We start from the raw sequence: 19,137 nt of genomic DNA, 5'->3' as shown, positions 1-19,137 counted from the left end.
GGAATCCGTCCAGTTTGTACTTTGACCTTCAGTGAAGTCTGAGGAGGTAAACTTTGCACCTGTCACACCTGTCAGTCACACTGAAAGCCGCAGATCAGCCGAAAGCTGCGCTGACCCTGCCGACATGAGGCCTCCTCTGAACGCAGTTACTCTTCAGTGGAAAACATCCACACAGAGGCTTCACCCCCGCTGAGAGCTCAGAGCTGATCACTTCCTGCTGCAGGCGGCCCGGAGCCGCCATACCTCACAGCCACCTGCATCTGGACGGAGTTAAGCCGATCCATAAATCCAGCTGAGGAGGACGATGGACTGAGAGAGGTGGAGACGTGACCTCTGACCCTCTTCAGAACGAAGAGCGACCTGGAACACGCGGCTGAAACGATCAGCTGATTGATAGAGATTAGCGATTGTGCTAATCATTTATCTTCAGTCCAAACAGTCTCTGTTCTCAGGTGTGAAGATTCATTCACCTCACCGTAAACTGAGCACCTTTGGGTTTGAGAGTGTTCGTCAGACAAAACGAGACGCCTGAAGACGTCACCGCCGCCGAATCAGCAGATCAGCCCTGAAAACGTCATCAGCCACAAAAGCAGGACAGTGACATCTAAAGTTTCTGAACAGTGTTTGATCATTGAACCTTCATTCTTTGGTTCTTCAGGTTGTAGTTTGGAGGTACGGTGGCCTAAAGGGACAAGAAGCAACAGCAGAGCAGCCCAGGAGGCAGCAGTGTTTCCTCCAGGTCTGCGCTCACAGCAGCTCACGCTGTGCTGATGAAGGACTTCACCAGTCTGCAGTCTGACATCGACCCCGCCCACTGGGACCACATTATTTACCTTGTTTCAGGTAACTGGCCTCAGGTGTTCTTGGTTGGACGTTCTCGTTGGACTGAATGGTTGTCATGAGCACGCTGGTGACATCTGGAGGATTCTGGAGGCTCCGGAGACCTTCAGATGTTTTACTGAAGAAACTTCAGCAGGAAGTTTTCTTCTGTTTTACATTTTATTCTGTATTTATTGTGTCTATTATAGATTATTATGGTGGTTATTTAAAACTAATGGACACAACTTTGATATTAGATCCTATAATTTGTAGTGTGTCAGACTGAGCTTTGGTGGAAATGTTTCTAAAATGACATCCAGCTTATTTCTGTTTGACAGACTGATGCAGCCATAAAACCAGTGACAGAGCGACCACTGTCGAGGACACTGATGAGGACACTGATGAGGACACTGATGAGGACACTCACCTTTTCTTCAGTGAGCGGTTCAGCGACTCCGTCCTCTCTGTGATCTGAAAAAGAAGAAGAAGTCTGAGGTCAGATTAGTGGAGGAGAACAGGAAGTGGGTCAGCTGGTCTACATCAGACTGTGAGAGGAGACCGGAGCAGAGCATGATGGGAAAATGAAGACTCATGAACGCTGTGGGTCTTCTAATGAAAGAACTGTTTTCTGAGTTTGTTGTCAGCAAATAAATCCTGTTGTACTGCTGCTTGTTGTATTTCTGTGCTCTACATGAAGGCGTCGTTGGACTCTAAACAGACTCGTGTTGCAGCTGCAGTCGTCACATGTTCGTCAAATGTTGGTGAAGCTTTGTTTCATCAGAGGACTGATGTTCAGATCACACACACACACACACACACACACACACACACACACACACACACACACACACACACACACACACACAGTGGAAACCTCCACTGAACACTCAAATCAATCAAACATGAAAGCAAACTCACGAGCTGCAGCGAGACTCAAAGCAGGAACAGCTTTAGAGGCTTTAGATTAAAGTTTACTTCAATGTTACAGAATATTAAACTTCATTGATCATCTGCTGTCAATGCAGATGACTCATTTCTCATTTCTTTATATTTGCCTTATTAAACGTCTGTTTTGATGTAACTATGCTGAAGAGCCCAGCGTCACTTGGTTTGAGCTAGCTTGACATTTCGTCTGCTGTGGTTCAGATCACATGTGGAGAACATCTGAAGGACATCTAAAGATCTATCCATCCTCCATCAAACTCTGCGGCATTAACGGGTTTGTGTCGGGTTCAGTCAGCACCAGGTTACTTCACTCAGGTCTGAAACGAGACCGCGAGGAGACGAAGAAGGCGTCACGGCCCTCAACAACGAGCACAAACTCTCACTTTCTTTATTCATTTGGAGTTTGAGTCACTGATCAGGTTTGAAGCTTCAGCTGTAAAAGTCTGTTTTTCTGTGAACCCATGAGGCACTTCTGTCTGTAAACAGCTCCACGAGTGAAAAGACAAACTCGGCGGTGCACAGGTGCAGAACACACATGCAGTGTCATGCACATGAACGTCACTGATGTCACACCCACATACAGAGACCCCAAAGTCCAGAAGACGCTTTTATTCTTCAAATGTTGTGTGGATGAATTAAAAAGTGTTTGTCAGGACTGCAGGGCCAGGCAGGATGATAAACACCCACCAGAGATAGAAAAGCCTCATTTTTCAGGACTTTGGTTGTTCTGTATTCAACAGCAGGAGGTCAAGGTATGGAGGGAGGTCACTGTTCACAAATCAAACTCACACACTGAAGCCACTGACAGTATCAGTGAGTCCTCTGAAAACACTGCATGCTTCTCCCAGTGCGGCCGCGACACACTGGCTTATCAAACACACACACACCGACACACACGGGACTTACGAGCTGCGCCTGAAGCCATCGGCTGTGAAGGTAACACAGGTGTTTGTCACTGAGGTGACGTCTTTTACACGAGTCAGTCAGTAATCAGATGAAGGACAGTCCACCAAAAGACAAAGAAGCCTTTTTCTGCTATCAGCTGCAGCTCAAAGCAAACACTGGGCAGGACGTTCACCTTGTGTGTGGGAGCTTTGGGACTGAAGGGGCTGAACATCTCGTCTCCGTCCACGCTGGACGTACTCAGACTCTTCATCCTCTCCGCTGCCTCCATCCTCCTCCTCTCGATGTCCCTCTTCATCTGCCTCCTCTCCTCCTGGGAGTCACAAACACTGTTTAGCTGCACATTTCTCCACCTGCAGGGCTCTGATTCGCTGTTAATGCTCCAGAAAAGACTTCTTAAAACCATTCAGACATATTTTACTTTTAAAGCTGAAATCACCATTTTTAGATGACATTAATGTCCAAAAACTGTTTTTTAGTTCTGGTTTGGTCTCCACCAACTCCTGAGACAAAATATCTCAAATATCTCTGCCCACATTTTTGCGTTGAAAGAGGCTAAACGGCTCGTTGGACCTGCAGAGATGACCACGATTCTGTGGTAAATGCTGATTTTTCTTGTTAAAGTATAAAAGCACATCCATCGTTGGAGCATTACTGCTGAATTACCTCTGGTCCTGATTGTCTTAAATACTTCACGCTCCATGTTTAACACCACTGGAGATTGGGTGGAGTTGAGCTTTAACAGGCCGCTGTGGCTCATAAACTCCACTTTCACTCGTTCAGCAGTCGATAAGAGATTTTAGAGAAAAAGTTGCTTCTCTGCTGTTAAATTTCGCTCAAACGAACGTCCTCTGCAAACACGTTCAGCATTCAGTGCCGTATGTCACCTCCTCTTTGGTCAGCCGCTGCTGCTCCTCCTCCTCCCTCCGGCGCTCCTCTTCCTCCCGGACTCGACGCCTGTCCTCCCTCCTCCTCTTCAGCTCCTCCAGCTCCTGCTCGGCCTCGGCCTGCCGGTGCCTCAGCTGCTCCAGCTCCTGGCTCTCCTTCTGCTGGAGGCTCTGCCGGATCTTCTCCAGACGCTGCTCCGTCTCCAGGATGGCGTCCGCCTCCTCCGGCTCCATCGCTCTGCTGTGCACACGACCAGGGAGGTTTAAGATGTGACCTGCTGTTATTACGCCCTGAACGTTAAACATTGTCAGTGAATGAAACGCGACTCACCTGGTGGGTCTTTTTGTCTTGTGGCTCATGTGTGATGTCACTTCCTCGCTGGTTGCGTCTCCGTTGGCGTTGTTGAGTTTCGGCTCCTGCTGAAGGAAAACCTTGGACGTGTAGGAGATTTTAACTTCTTTTCTTTTCTCCACCTGAACATGAGAAGTTCAACAGATCAGCTGTTCGTTCCCGTCATGTGATTTTCAGTCAGACTCTTCAGACCTGGCTGATGAGCAGGAATGACCTGAGACTCCACTCCAAATGTTCTCGTCTCAAATGACTCCAGACTTCAACTTTTCTACAATGATTTCTGCTTAAAATACGACTTGGTCTCGTCTCAAATTATGTTTGCAAACTGACGATCCTGAGACCTGGTTTAAGACTTGTCTTGAATGACTTGAGACTCGTCCCAGACTGGTCTGAAAGAGCGTGATACTTGTCTCAAACGACTTGAAATGGACATTGGACTAGTCACAAATATTTGAAGACTTGACTCGAACTACTTGAGACTTGAATATGACTTGTTTCCATGTTCTGTCAAACTGGACTTGGACTCATCTTGAATGCCTGGAACCACGACCTGGAGTTACCGTGAAGATCTTAAGACTGGACCTGCACTTGTCTTACCAAAGACTCGGCGTGAAAATCGCTTTTCTCAAATGACGTTAACTTTAGTCTGACTTGTCTGAAATAACGTGAAACTTGACTTGGACCTGTTTCAAATATACTTGGACTCGTATTAAATCACCTGGTCCTGACTTTGACTTATTCTGAAGGTCTTTGAGGCTTGACTCGAGGGAGGGGGGCACTTACCTCTGCATTCGGCCTGTGAATCTCCTCCCTCCTCCTGCTCATCAGCTCCTCTCTCTTCCTCTTGTCCTCCTCCTCCCTCTCTCTCTCCCTCCTCACCCTCTCAGCTCGAATCGCCTCTTCCTCGCGCTCTTTCCTCCTCTCCATCTCCACCTTGGTCCTGTCTGCGTCCTCCCGCTCTTGTCTCTGGAGTCGTCCAGAGGACGTGACTGAGGCCTGGACGGCCTTTGCGGGCACAGCTTTGTTCACCGTGACCTCCTCTTCGTCCTCGTCCTCCTCGCCTCCCTGGTTGAGCTCCTGCAGGCGCTGCTGCCTCCGTCTCTCTCGCCGCTGAGTCCAGTCGCTGAAGCCTTCGTCCTCCTCCAGAGACGGAGAGCTGATGGGCTTCAGGTCGCCTTCGTACCTGTGGACAAGACAAGAAGGACAGTTCAGCCATAGTTGTCCTCAGACTGAAACAAACTGTGTCCTCTTCAGTCCTCTCTTGTGGTGCACTGATATAAAACTTTGGTGTCTGTTGGAGCAAACTGGCTGATTTTTTATGTTGTTTGTGTTAAAATCTGTCTTTTAGCTCTGGAGACGTTTTATTTTTAAACTCATCACAAGCAGCCTGAGCTTTCCTGATGTTTTATACAATGTCTCATAGTTTTGAGTCTGTGTTGATGCGACAGGAAGGTTTGGACGGGATTCAGACACCCTCAGCAGCATCGGCTAAATATAATGTTTGAAGTTTTGTGGAGATAAAACATCATCAGAAACCATCAGGAAGGCTCAGGCTGCTTGTGATCATCACAAAAGCACTGAGGAATAACACATTCGGCAGCATGAAGGGTTTCAGAGACCGTGCAGTTGGTCGGGATGTCGCTCCCGATGGAGGTTTAACTTGTTGATTTTACTCTGGAGAAGCTCAAAGGTCATCGTCCTCATCAGAGTCACTTCAGAAGTGATGGACGGGCTGCTGACAGCAGGTCTGAGGAGCAGAGCTCAGTTTCTGAAAGGCGTTAAGTGATTTTAGTAACAAGCCTTCAGGGCTTCAGTGAACAGAGGCTCAGGCTGCAGAGCGGCGTTCAGCGTCCACATTAGAACAATCTGGACACATCATGAGTGTAATCAGGACACTCTGAGGACGGTCTGTCCAACACTTGGCTGCGATACCTTCACAGCTGCTCCCCAGACCTTTGCTGCAGATATCATTAATCTGCCGAGGAGAGACGGCTCCTCCAACACCACCATCAGGACAAACTGCTTGACTGGAGAAACTCCAGAACGTCTGACTGTCGTCTGTGTTTAACAGCTGAAACATGTCAGAGTCTGCTGGATGCAAACACGTCTCAGCAGAGCGCAGCAGACTGAACACAGCAGAGTAAATCATTTCTCCGCTGATTAGCTTCTGTAATCACAGAGCCATTAGCGGCCGAGTGCAGCTGACAACGGCTGACCTCTGCCGCAGCTGCAGGAGCAAGCAGCACAAACAGGAAATGGAAACCTGGCCAGAAAACATTCACACGCAGCGATATTTGGGATTCGTCTGGGACTGTTTTTCTCGTTTGTCACGTGTTTGTGTCACAACTGCGCTTTTGTTTAATGTCCGTTTGGAGATTTCAGCCCCCCAAAAACCCAAATGACTGATGGAAAAATGAACTGACTGCCACTGTTTTTGGTACAAAAACTATTGGTTAGTTTGTGAAAGAACATGTTTGGGTTAAAATAAGTATAGTGAAGTTACAATAATGAGCACTTTACTGAAGTTAGAGAACATAGTTTAAGGAAATCAGCGTTGACTTGTCAGGAAACAAACAGCGTCTCCAACATGTTCTCCATCCCAGCTCGTCACGTGTGGACGCCTGGTCAGGACCCCTTTTCACTGCGTACCCCTTCAGCAGTAAGTTAGCATTAACAAATATGTGCCTGCATAGCGACATCTGGTTACACTTTCAAAATAAAGCTAAATAAAGCTCGATAAGATAAGATAAGATAAGATAAGATAAGATAAGATAAGATAAGATAAGATAAGATAAGAAACACAGAGTTAGTGTTGTGTCACGGTTGCACTTCGAACTGATTAATTAGGCTCAGGAAACAAAACTATTGGATTTGCTGACACAAATCTCTTCATTTCCTCCATTACTGACCATTAGTTCAGCAGCTAATTCACTTCAGATTAGTTACTGTCAGAGACAAAGAGAAATTTCTCCATGAATCATAAAAATCACATCAGCAGCTCCTCAGCGTTGGCGGTGCTGTCGGTCTGAACAGAAAACGTGTGGAGTAATCATCCATCCACGCTGTAGATCTGCAGCTCAGTTCATCGTTATTTAATGTTTGAACTTAAGTGTTAAATATTAATTAAGTTGATTACGTGAACTCATCATCACAATCAGCACAGCAGCTCCAGCCGGTCCCTCCGCTGAACGACAGCAATCGAAGTGTGTTTTGTGTTCCCAGGAGCTGGCAGAAAGGAATTCACTCAGCATTCCCCAGATGATTAAGACGCTCGGGAGGCCGCGGAGCCCCCGCTGCATGATGGGAGTCTGATCTCTCAGCGGCAAATCAGCCTTAACGAGCGGCCACGGTTCTGTTTCTGCGTGTCGACACCCGGACGGACAGGAACGAGTCAGTCAAGGTTCTCCGTCAGGAAGCACCTCCTCAAGAGTTTGATGCAAAGCTTATTGTCAACTTTTATTACCTGAAAGACGGACGACAAATCCCAAAAGACCAAAACCAGAAAACAAGGAACTGATTCTACAAACAAGCCTCACAGGTCGTCTTCCTCTGGTCCATTGAGCTCCACTGCTGTCCAACAACAATGAGACTCATCAGCTGTTCCTGTTCCTTCATCACCATGAACACACACACACACACACACACACACACACACACACACACACACACACACACACACACGTGGATTCATCTGCCACTGAAATTAGTCCCTAACAAATGCTCCAACATGTTTCCTCCAGTACTGTGAGGAGTGCTGAGACGGGCTGGTTGGTTCAACAGATTCTCTGTGACTGGATGTTTGATTATACACCTTTAAACGCCTCTCGGGCAGGAGATTGATGGTTACCTCAGTCGACATCCGTGGACTCAAACTCTGCCAGCATTCGACCTTTCTGAAATCACGCAGCAAACTCGGGGGATTTCAAAACAGCATTACATCACCGCTGCGTCTTTCAATTACAGAGTGCAGGAGCTACCTCAGGACGAGTCACCGCAGCCTCAGACCGGCTGAGCCTGTGATGTGATGGAGGAGAAGGTGTTGGAGGCGCAGGCTGTAATTAAGAGCGTGAAATTAAAAGTCGGCTGAAACGCCGCAGGCTTTGACACGGCGGTGGTTTTCCCTGGAGACGCTCTGTAGTAAACATTCTTTGGAGGCTGTGTAATGAGAAGGCAGCTGTGTGTCCGTCTTCACGTCAACACGAGGGGGGACGAGCTTGTTTGCAGCTTTTCCCAATGGAAACATTAGTTTTATGTGACCAGGCATGAAAGCCGTAAACCAGCGAGCGCACGACGAGCGGCGAGGAGCTTTGAGTCTCACAGCTGGGAAACATGACGACAGACTCCTTAAACTCGCAGTTATCACCCGAAGAAATAACACAGGCGCACACTTAGCAGCTTGTACAGGAAGTCGTTGGACGTGAGGGAAGCGAGTGAATAATGTTCTGCACTTAATAACTTCCTCTGTTCCCATGATTAAACCGACAAGGAATCCAACAGTTTCAGGTCATATTTGCATTTTTGTGTGGCGAGACAGAGCAACAGTGTTTGCTTACGTACATTTTCAGATACCACCAACCAAATGTTAGCATCAAACCCACTGGATTATTTAAAGGTGACGTGTCCAAACTAAAACGAGGCTGGTCTCTTAGGAGCTTATGAAGGGTTAGGGTTGGGGGGGTTAGGGCTACCCTAACCCATCTGACACAATGCATGCATGAGCTCCAGCGCTAACGTCTGTCAGTTAGACCTAATCACTATCAGTTCACTGAAGCTCTGTCAGCTGTGTCACAGTAATTTAAAGCAAATTCACAATCTAAGAGTTCAACTGGAGAAAACATGGGCAGGCTTTTATTGTGAAGGAAGATGCTATGGGGTTAGCTGCACAGTGGAAAAAAGGTGAAGTGTTCATGAGGTTCTGGTTCAGTTCTCTGTGCTTACATCTTCTCCTCTGCCGGCGTCTCGTCCGGTGAAAACTCTTCAGGTGTCGAGCCGCCGTTCGTCCAGCGTGACGCCTCCCGGGCTCTTCGACGACGCTCCCGCTCCACCTCCTCAGCATCCTCGATGCTCCTCTGAGCCGTCAGCCTGCAGAGGAGGAGGACACAGTTCAGTTAGTACAGCTGGGAGGAAACATAGTACCTTTACTACAGACTCAGGTGTATCAGTACTTCAATGCAGTACTTTCATTCTCCAAGCTAAATGTTTTTTGGACGGCAGATTTAACAGATTTAAAGACAAACATCACAAACTCATGAATTCTGCCGCACCACCATCTATGTATCTACACCAGGACTCCCACTCCATCTCAGTTCTTCTCCACCTCCACCACTAAGGATCAGACTGGGGACCGAACAGCCAATCAGAAATGACCTTCTGCAACTCTTCAAATGCAAAAACCGATCATGTGTCAGACACATGCAAATAAATATGCTGACAATTAAATGTTTCCTGACGTTGAGTTGTTCTTTGTTTGATGATGAAGCTGCGATTCCATTATTAATCAACAGAAATGATTTATTGACGTTTAGATGCGATGGCTGCTCTTCCTCTGTGGTGTTCTTTCATCATCGACTGTGAAACAGTAAAATCTTAATAAAAGTCATCTCTCAGTCCTCCTCAGGTCTTTAACTAAGAGTCTGTTCAGCCGTGAAGAACAGATGAAGAACATCTGTCCAACCTCAGATGATTGGATGATGCCAAATGTTTATCTGCAGCGTAAACACACGAGCTCGTCGCCCCGAGTCATCGTGACATCACATCATTTATCACAAACACTGTTAATCTTTATTAATCTTTATTGATCCGGAGACGACGCGCCAAATGTGAACGCTCACACGTTTACTTATTAAATAACTGTAGTGTAATAAAAAGTATTTCTATGTATTTGCTTATCTGAAAAGCTTTTATTTTGAAAGTCACAAATGAAGATACCAGTGTATTTTTGTTTGTCCTGTTTCAGCCTCAGAGGAGACACTTTGAGGACTAACAGCTCAATAAGCTGGTGTCCTGTTACGACGCCCCCATTTGGCTTCTGGTCACTAATAGATCCCTAATGGCTCCGTCTGTTCCTCCACCCTCCACTTTCCTCCACAGATGGATGGATGGAGGTGGGACAGGCTGTGACCTCTGACCCTCAGCATCATCACAGATAAAACTCATCTTTCCGCCCTCTCAGGTGAAGTTTGCATGCAGGTCAAGCTGCAGGGTGACAAGTGAGACGAGCTGGTGAACAGAGCGGATTTAGGAGATAAGGTGTTTCCCTCAGGAGCTGGTGGAGACCAGAAACTGAGCTGAAAGAGGGACGATACTGGACGTGCGTTCATCAGGGGACACAGACATGACTTTAAAACTGACGTTGTTCCGTAACTGCTGGGCCTGTAAATAATCATCTGTTTGTTCAACATCGTGTGTCAGTGAGGTGGTCACAGCTTGTTTCTGCTGCCCCCTGGTGGACAAAAACTCTGTTATTGCAGGTTTAAATAACAGAGTTAAGTTTATCACAAGACGTCCCCGTTAGTCCTGCGTCCTCTGATGGACTCGTCTGTTTCTTCAACTGCTGGAAAAACTATTGGAATCACTGAAAATGATCTGACATCATGTGGGCGGTGATTCACAGGTCTGCAACCAGGACAGTGATGAGCTCTGCACTCAGCATCAGCATCACTCCCCCCCCCCCTCCTCCTCCTCCTCCTCCTCCTCCTCCTTCCTGTGGGCAGGCGGGATGAACTGAGAGGAAATGAATGAAGGGAGGGAGGTGGAAAGGCCGGAGAACAGCTGGATGTGGGTCAGGAGCTCTCAGATAGAGGCTGGGTGGTGAAGAGGTAACATCCAGGACAAACAGTGTTTGTTTTACAGGCGGTGGAAGCAGCAGATAGGCAGCGGTCACTGTGTCAGACAGGATGCCAGTGGCAGAAACTTTCAAAATAAAAGCTTCCTGGAACTTATTGTTATTATTTAAAATCCATCAGCGTGGTACTCAAAACACGTTAAAGCCAGCCAATCTCTTTGCTGAACAGCAGCCACTGTGGCCACAAGTGGTAATTACAGCTTAGCGGTAAATGCTAAATGTAGCATGACAGTAGCACCAATAGAAAAGAGCTTAAAGGTGTCAGTTACACAGCAGCATCTGTCTCAGGTTTCCACACATTAACAAAATTTAGTCTGACCGGCTGCAACCAAGATCTTTTCCTTAAGCTAGCCAAGTCGTTTGGTGCCTAAACGTAAGCAGACTGCGACCGATTCACGACGCTGATGATGAAAGTCCGCCGTGTCTGTCGCTGATGCTCTCCAACAGTGTTTTTGGAGTGATTGTTTACTGCTGCGTATCATATAAGCGCAGAGGGGCATTGTGGGCGCCCTGACAGCAGGGCGCAGGTGGCGTATAAAACCTGGCTCTGGCTGCTGATTGGTTGGTTTATTTTCTGCACTGTCAGCAGTTTGAACTTCGACCCAGCAGACTCTCCCTCCTCCGCCTCCTCGTTACGTCTCCTTTCTCTAATCAGCGCTGTGGGACTCCGTCATACTTGGCACCGACTCCAACATCTGATTCAGGCTAAATGATTAATCCCCCTCAGAGTGATTCTGAAGTACCGGGATTACCGGCAGCTTTGCTTCCTCCTCCTCGTCCTGTGTTTTATAAAAAACAAATCTTTTGCTCTCGCTCATGTCATCTAATCATCTGCCTGGTCTGAAACCCTGAGAGCTGGTCTGGACTGTATCGGGCTAATGATGCCCCAGACAGCATGAGCGCACACTTTCACTTCCTCAGTGGCAGTTGAGCAGGTTTTCTTTATGTGTGTGGTTGTAAACTGACACCATAGGCAAGACCGAGCACGCTGCCTCCACCAACGTTTCCTCAGATGAAGGCTGACAAAGTGCCCTTGAGCCCCGGAGGTCGGTGTGATTGGCAGGAGGTTTGACCCTCGACACACCTGAGCTCAGAGGTCAACCTGAGGGAGGCCAGAGAGGTGCTGGTAAAACTGATGAAACATGACAAAAATGGGATTTTTGGAAGGAAGGCGTTGAATTTATGGAGCATGTTTTAATACCTGGTCACAATGACGGTGACCAATGAACATTTCCAATGTTTTATTGTATTTTAAATAGACCTTGTACAGTTGTAAACCAGATTTTAACCTTAAAGACGTGGAAGAAAACAAAGATGAAGAACACAAAGAACAGAAATGAAAAAAGACGTAGAGGATGAAGAGGAAGTCAAAAGAACACAATTCTGAAAAGAAGAAGAAAAACACAAAAAAACAAGAGAAGAAGAAAATATGAACAAAAAGAAAGCTCAGAAGAAGACAGAAGAAGACTATGGATGATGTCCCTGTTAAATTAACTCTGTCTCCTAGAAATTAACAGGTCTGAAATGATTATTTTTATCATCAATTATTTTCCAGATTTTCCCGGAAAACCTTTCAGAAGCAGAGCGTTTCGCCTCGGCTTCGTCTGTTTTAATTGTGTTTATCGTTGATGTACGTTCGGGAGTCTGCACAGGGTGTTTTATTTTGAAGATTTACTGGATTCTCTTCCAGTATCTGACTTCCTGTCTGGCTGCAGTTTGATGCATTGTCCATCAGAAATGGACTAAAAACACAACATGCAGCATAAATCAGATCAGCAGGTGGAAGGTGTATTTCTTCACCTTTGGTTCACCTTTTCCCACCTCCAGTCTTTGTGCTAAGCTAGGCTAGCAGGACGCGCAGACTGAAACCGATCCCTCGTCTCGCCCGGATTTCTGACTGTTCCTTTAAGGAACAAACAATCCTCCAGCGTTTTGATGACAGGCTGCAGATTTCTGGAGGGTTTTTGGCACAAACACTTAAAAAACAAAACCTTCAGTTGTGCAATCACCAACATTCGCATCGACCAGAAACACGACACACAAACCAGATAAACGCCGCATCACCTGCCAACAGACCATCCAAACTGCTAAACCACACATTGTTGTTCTCTATCTGCCTGCACTTGTCCAGGCTGCAGCTTTATTGTCCAGCAATGTTCCACTGGAACAAGAGTGAAAGAGGGATTCGCCATCAGGAGGAAAGAGGTTAAAAGTATTAAGGCCTCAGCTGCTCTTTTGTAAGCACACATGCTGTCATCGGCGGGTTGACTCTCTTGAATGACACAATAATAACACGGTTTCCTTTCAGCCTGAAAGCCTGCCAGGCTCCGCGGGACAGACGAGGACGGTGGGAAGACGCTTGTGAGATGAAGTCACTGTTGTGTTGAGACAAGTCAGGACGGCGGAGAGCATTGAATCACTCACACAACAACAAAAAGACGCCACTTCCCAGAAAAAAGTCACCGGAGTCACCAGACGAGTTACGAGGAAGGAGCCGGGGGGCTTCAACCTGCCCAGAACAGACCTGAGAGCCAAGCTGCTGCTAATGTGTCTGCCAGTCCCTGCTCCGCCACGGCGTCTGCAGCGTCCCCGTCCCTGTCCCGGGTTTCAAAACACACAAACTCTCTTTTATTGCTCCATTTTCTGGCAACACATGATGCAATGACAAACTTTTCATTGTCTAACAATCCTGCGAGAGGCCATCAGAAATGTGTTTTCAGCCACGCTAACAGGCTAATGGGTTGACGGGTCAGTCCAGACCGGAATATCTCGACATCTCTTGGATGGACTGGCACCATGGTTTGTTTCCCTCAACAACAGCTCTGACACAATAAATGTCTGGACCCCTTGAGTGACCAGGACATTTAGTGAGCTGGAATTAGATTATTGAACAGACTAAACCAATCAGACACCTGCTGCTGAATGATTGGACAAGACAAAAGATGGTTCTGCTTGAGCCACTCTGTTCCTCTCATTGGCAGTTTTCATTATCAGGGACAGCAGAGGAAGCTGATCCTGATTTTAAAGACACACAAATGCTCATCGACAAGGACTTAGATTATATTCCTACACTGCAGTAAAGAGCTGAACACGAGCTGCTTGTAGGCTGCACACAGCAATGACCAGCAAGCAGTCAGACGCCAGTTGTCACCACCAGAAGTCCAACAACCCCCCCAGTCATCGAGCAGACAGTAATCGCCCTGTTGTGGCTGCATGTCTGGGTGTCCGTCCCCCCATGCAGAGCACACGACGGCTGCAGCTCATTTCCTACAGATCGTTGAAGTCTGGGACACCTGCAGGTTTGTTTGCACGCAGACTTTAACTGGAGGACATCAAACGCATCAGACTGACCGGCCAAAGCTCAACGCGAGGGAGCAGAATAAAAGCTGATGAGAACAGAAGGCTCAACGTGAAACCAAATAAACCGAAACCCAAAAAATAAAACCAAGACCAAAGAAAACAAACTTTGCATCTGAAGCTGCATTTGGCCCAAAAATGATAAGCAGCAGAAGAGAAGAGAGCGAAGGTGAAGAGGCGAGTGCCCTGAAAGTCTTCCTCCGACCAGAGAAGCTGGGAAAGTATTCTGGTTCATGCCGGGGCAGAAATCTTTGATCCGGTTCCCACATCAGTGACCGATGCCCTGAAACCGCTTCATTTGTTCTTATCAATTAAAGGTTGGTGCTTTTCAATTCGTAAACCATCTCTCTCATCTCTCCTGCATAAAAGAGGAACTCCACAACGTTAAAGATAAGTTTTAATTCAGTGGATGAACAAAACGAACGTGAAGCATCAAACGTAAGAGGAACAGAAAAAAAGTAGTCAGCGGCGTCTTACTGCTGACAGACTGAACGACTTCATACAATGTTTAAAGGTGTGTTTAAGAGTGTTAATATTACCGTCTCACCTTCTTCATGATGTGAAAACACATTAAAATGTCAGATTCACCCTCCGTCCCCTCATCCTGTGCATGAACGCCGTCTGTTGCCGATTGGCTGGAATTGTCTTGTGTAGCTAACGGAGGAGATTCACTGAACTTTAAAAATCTTTCTCGACTTTCACGACTCGCCGCTCCATTAAACTGTTTAGTTTGGACTAAATCTCTGATTGTGCTTCACTGATTTTGTCTCTTTTTGTAAAACCTGTCCATCGTGAGTGTTTCAGGAGCGCGATGAAAATCAGTGCAGCTCTTTTTTCTTTAAACCGAGAAGTCCTTCCGTCAGAATCGGCCGCTCTCTGCCGTCACGTCGTCACGCTGAAGCCGGCCGATAAAAACTCGTCATGTGCTCTCGCAGAAACAGGAAACGCTCTCTGTTTGCTTTCCCTCCATCGCTTTAATCCAGACAACCTGCAGAGGGAGGGCGAGTTCAGCACCCCATCACTCATCAGCTCACTCCACCCTCCCCCCCAAAAAACATTCCTCGGCCTCTTATCTGCCCGGATCGTAAACACTGAGGACACCCACCCACATGTGGGGGATTCAGGGGTCAGAGGTCGCAGCAGGCAGCTTGTTTTGAAGCAGGTATGCCTCCTGGATGACATCACACCGCTGAGGGTCGATCAGGACCGGGCCGGGGGGGTTTGTCTCCAGAAAGAGCTGATTGAAAACAGGCCTGCAGCTCGCCTGCGTGACCTGCTGCGATGAATCTGATAACGGCGAGTTCTGGGCTCCAGACGGCGACAATCTCTGACGACGCTGAGCTTTACGTAACAGCCATCCGGCTAATTTATCATATTAATTCTAATCAAACAGTTTGGATCAATGTCTTTATGACCACTCGCCTCCAATGACTGTCTGTATCAGTGGACACTTGTGTCCTGCTCAGTGGAGAGTGGAGACTCAAATAATAGCAAAATAATTGATAACAAAACACATTAAGAACTGCATTGATTGCAGACAGACAGATACAGACAGAGGACGTCCTCATTAGAGCTGCAGATACACTGATAGAAGGGTTAGGGTTAGGTTTGGGTAAGAGGTCGGGGTTAGGGGTTAGGGTTAGGGTTCCATGTTGTGCTCAGTTTGTGATGATCAGACACTGCGATGCTGCAAAGATGATGACACACAGCCAATCTACGAGGTAAATATGGAAATACGACGGGGTCAACAGTCGACATTCAGCATCAAAACTGTTCCAGGTGACTTCACGGACAAAAATATTTCCAAAATAAAGGCAGGTGGAGCAAAAAGATAACAAGCCATTTAATGACATGACAGAGAGAAAACAGATAGAAATCAACAGATGGGTGGTGCACAGTGACAAACAAAGGAAGTGCGACAACCCGTAAAACTACAAGGGCGTGAAAATCAAACACCCCTCAAGTGGAGCTCAACTGCTTCCACTTCAGCTCTTATTTTTACTAACAAGGCAGGAGTGACAGCAGGGACGACATGTTCAGACAGAGATTCAACTACGCAGCATTTTAATAGAAACCGTTTAAATACAGGTCGTATTTAATTACTTGATCATACGTCTGACGTGGAAGATCTTAATCTGAAAATGAAACAAGACTACTTTGTTGGTCTCCACCACTGTTTTTCTGTAAACCACAGCTGGATTCAGAGTCATTGACTGTCATGTATTTCTGTCTGCCACACAGGAAAACATACTAAAACCTAAAGCTCTCGAACTGCTTTCAATGGACCTTGTAGTGAGAACATCAAGAACGAACTTTCAGTCTGAACCTTTAAACCATGTCAGTATTATTCTGAGTCCCAGCTAGTAAACTGGACTGACTGTGTGAGGCAACAGTCTGGATAAAACTCCTCAACAGCTGAAAGCCTAAAAATGCAGCATGAATCACGCTGTCAGATGTGGATGATGGATGTAAAACAGCTCAGTTAGCGTCCACGTCGCGCTGGTTAAGGAGTTGGTTTTCGGAGTGATGTCACCGCTGCCGTCAGCCAGACCGATGCCATCTGCTGAGTGGACTGAATCACGGCAAGACGCCGCCTCCTCCAGCTGTTATCTGCTTCATAAACATACAACCTGACCTCAGATCTCGCTGTGAGTCAGAGGTTTGCACCGAGCTCGCTGATTATAACGTCGCCGCACTCCCTAAGACGCCCTGAAGGCTCTCAGAGCAACAGCAAGGCTTTCATACAGTCAGTGACAAATCCATGCATCAGCTTTCTATAGGACAACTCTGGAGGGGACAGACAGTCACAGTAACTGTCCACAGAGATTCACACACTCACCAAGCATCTGATGAATCACCCTGACTGGAACTGATTACTCTACAAGTCTGCAGATCAGAGGATGAGAAGTTCAATACTGCTCACATCTGCCCATTAAATATAAGGCTACAGGTAGCAGCTGGTTAGCTTAGCTTAGCTTAGCTTAGCACAAAGCTTGGAAACAGGAGGGGACAGCTTGTCTTTATACACTCAAGTCTTTTAGAGTTTTAGAGGTGCTGGTTGCAGATTTGTGACTTTTGGAAGAAGCAAGGCGAAGTGTTTCCACTCTCTGTGCTAAGCTAAGCTAAGCTAAGCTAACCAGCTGCTACCTGTAGCTTCACATCTTAAGGACAGCTATGAGAGCGGTGTTGATCTTCTCATCTAAGACTCTGTCAACAGAGTGAAGTGACAAATCCACATCCGAATGATCTGAGTGTGTCATAGTGGAAGATCATCAGCACCTGATGAAGACCACAAGTACAAAAAGACTAATGGGAGAATTTTTCCGCCTTATGAACTGATCACCTTTATATGTCACATAAGCCATGAAAGACCGAGACCTCTGATTGGCCGATTCAACGTGTAGTCTCTCACGTCTCTTGGCCGAGTCAAGACTCTCTATGAGCGTCTCATCTGACACAAAGACCGATGCCTGCTGTCATACTGCTGAGTCCAGTGAAACCACTGAGGAGTCAAACTGGAAACTGACACAGGATGGAAAAAACAGGACGCGCCGCCACCCGAAAGCACCCAGAAAACAAAAGACTGACTCGGGTGACCTTTCACCTCTGACAGGTCGGCGACATGACTTCCCCTCTCTGTGAAACGGAGAAGCCTCGGGCATCCAGGTCGCCTCAAACCTCCCAGTTAGTCTGGACTCACAGACGAGCGGCGACGCCACAGAAAACCAGCGTTTCCTGCCTCCATTTAGCTGATTTACCACTAATTGAACGTGCTCGTAACTGTGCTTTAAAGGGAAAATAATACAGATTAATGAGCAAAATGGATTTTTAATACTGCCTCTTTGTTATGATTCATCCATCTGAGTGGGGGTAAGTCGATTCAAATCCCCCCAAAACCCTGCGTGACCCAAAACACCAGTAATCCCACTGTTCCCATTAGACAGACATGTTTATCGCAGACACCTTGGAAATATGAAAACAGGTTCCTGAATTCTCCTCTGAGACGAAGATTAAGACTTTTATTTCAAACCTCTAACTGAGCTGAGTCAGTGTGTGTGTGTGTGTGTGTGTGTGTGTGTGTGTGTGTGTGTGTGTGTGTGTGTGTGTGTGTTTAAACATTAACCTGAGCTGCTTCTTTCTGTTTGTGAACACCAGAAACACACAGAAACCAGCAGCAGACACGGATCGATCACATACCTCATCAGGTTTTGTAAACCCTGTTTGCTGGAGTTTCTCCTCAGCAGACCGTTGGACATGTTGGCCTCTTTTCTTCTTCTTCTTCTTCTTCTTCTTCTTCTTCTTCTTCTTCTTCTGGTAGAAACAAAACAGATCACGCTGAGCACAAATCTCTCCTCTTCTTCTTCTTCTCAGTTTCCACCTCGACGCTGGAGGAAACTTTCTGTCCTGCAGCCGCACCGAAGCCCAGAATTATGTGTGTGTGTGTGTTGTACTGTCAAAACTCTTCACACACACACGCACACGCTCACGCACACACAATCACTCACTCGTCTTTAGTTGTGTGTCACACACAGTCTTCTCCCCTGCAATGCTTGTTGGGAATATCAGCGCAGCTCCGAGTGACTCCCTCCTCTCGGTCTTGGAGGCTGGGTTTTTAGTCATTACACTAACCCCCCCCCCCCAAACACACACACACACACACACACACACACACACACACACACACACACACACACACACACACCTCACCCCCTCCCTCTGTCCTACATGTGGTTTTCATTGAAGAGCTCAGAGCGGCGGGGCCCAACATCTCTCTCTCTTTTTCTCTTTCTGTGCTGCCTCTCTCTGTTATGCCGGGTCATGTGGTCTTCCCTCAGGGAGAATGAAAGACGATACCCCCCCCAGAAAGAAAAAAAAAATCCACTACTGAACCACCCCTACTCAACATTTCAATCTGCCTCCAATAGATTAGCACAAAGCAGCAGGAGGAAAACAAGGTGAAAGGAGGTTGTTTCTTATCTCTGTGGAGAATCACTGAGTAAAAGTACAAAGTAAAAATATAAAATACTGCC

General features: G+C 46.9%; 1 protein-coding gene across 1 annotated transcript in view; it reads right to left on the bottom strand.

Annotated features, from left to right (window-relative positions):
- The window catches only part of lsp1a (lymphocyte specific protein 1 a), a 29,344-nt gene extending 10,799 nt beyond the window's left edge, over positions 1-18,545 (bottom strand). The window contains exons 1-7 of the mRNA XM_070972926.1: positions 18,305-18,545; positions 8,845-8,988; positions 4,690-5,089; positions 3,886-4,028; positions 3,555-3,795; positions 2,843-2,980; positions 1,247-1,290 (exon numbers count right to left, since the gene is read on the bottom strand). Coding sequence (XP_070829027.1) covers positions 1,247-1,290; positions 2,843-2,980; positions 3,555-3,795; positions 3,886-4,028; positions 4,690-5,089; positions 8,845-8,988; positions 18,305-18,363 — 1,169 coding nt within the window. The 5' untranslated portion in view covers positions 18,364-18,545. The remainder of the gene's footprint in view (positions 1-1,246; positions 1,291-2,842; positions 2,981-3,554; positions 3,796-3,885; positions 4,029-4,689; positions 5,090-8,844; positions 8,989-18,304) is intronic.
- Between the last annotated feature and the right edge of the window lie 592 nt (positions 18,546-19,137).

The sequence above is a fragment of the Chaetodon trifascialis genome, chromosome 10 (genome assembly GCF_039877785.1).
Source record: "Chaetodon trifascialis isolate fChaTrf1 chromosome 10, fChaTrf1.hap1, whole genome shotgun sequence".
Classification (NCBI taxonomy): Eukaryota; Metazoa; Chordata; class Actinopteri; order Chaetodontiformes; family Chaetodontidae; genus Chaetodon; species Chaetodon trifascialis.
The sequence above is the reverse complement of the archived record's forward strand: the minus strand, read 5'-3'. Positions and strand labels throughout refer to the sequence as shown.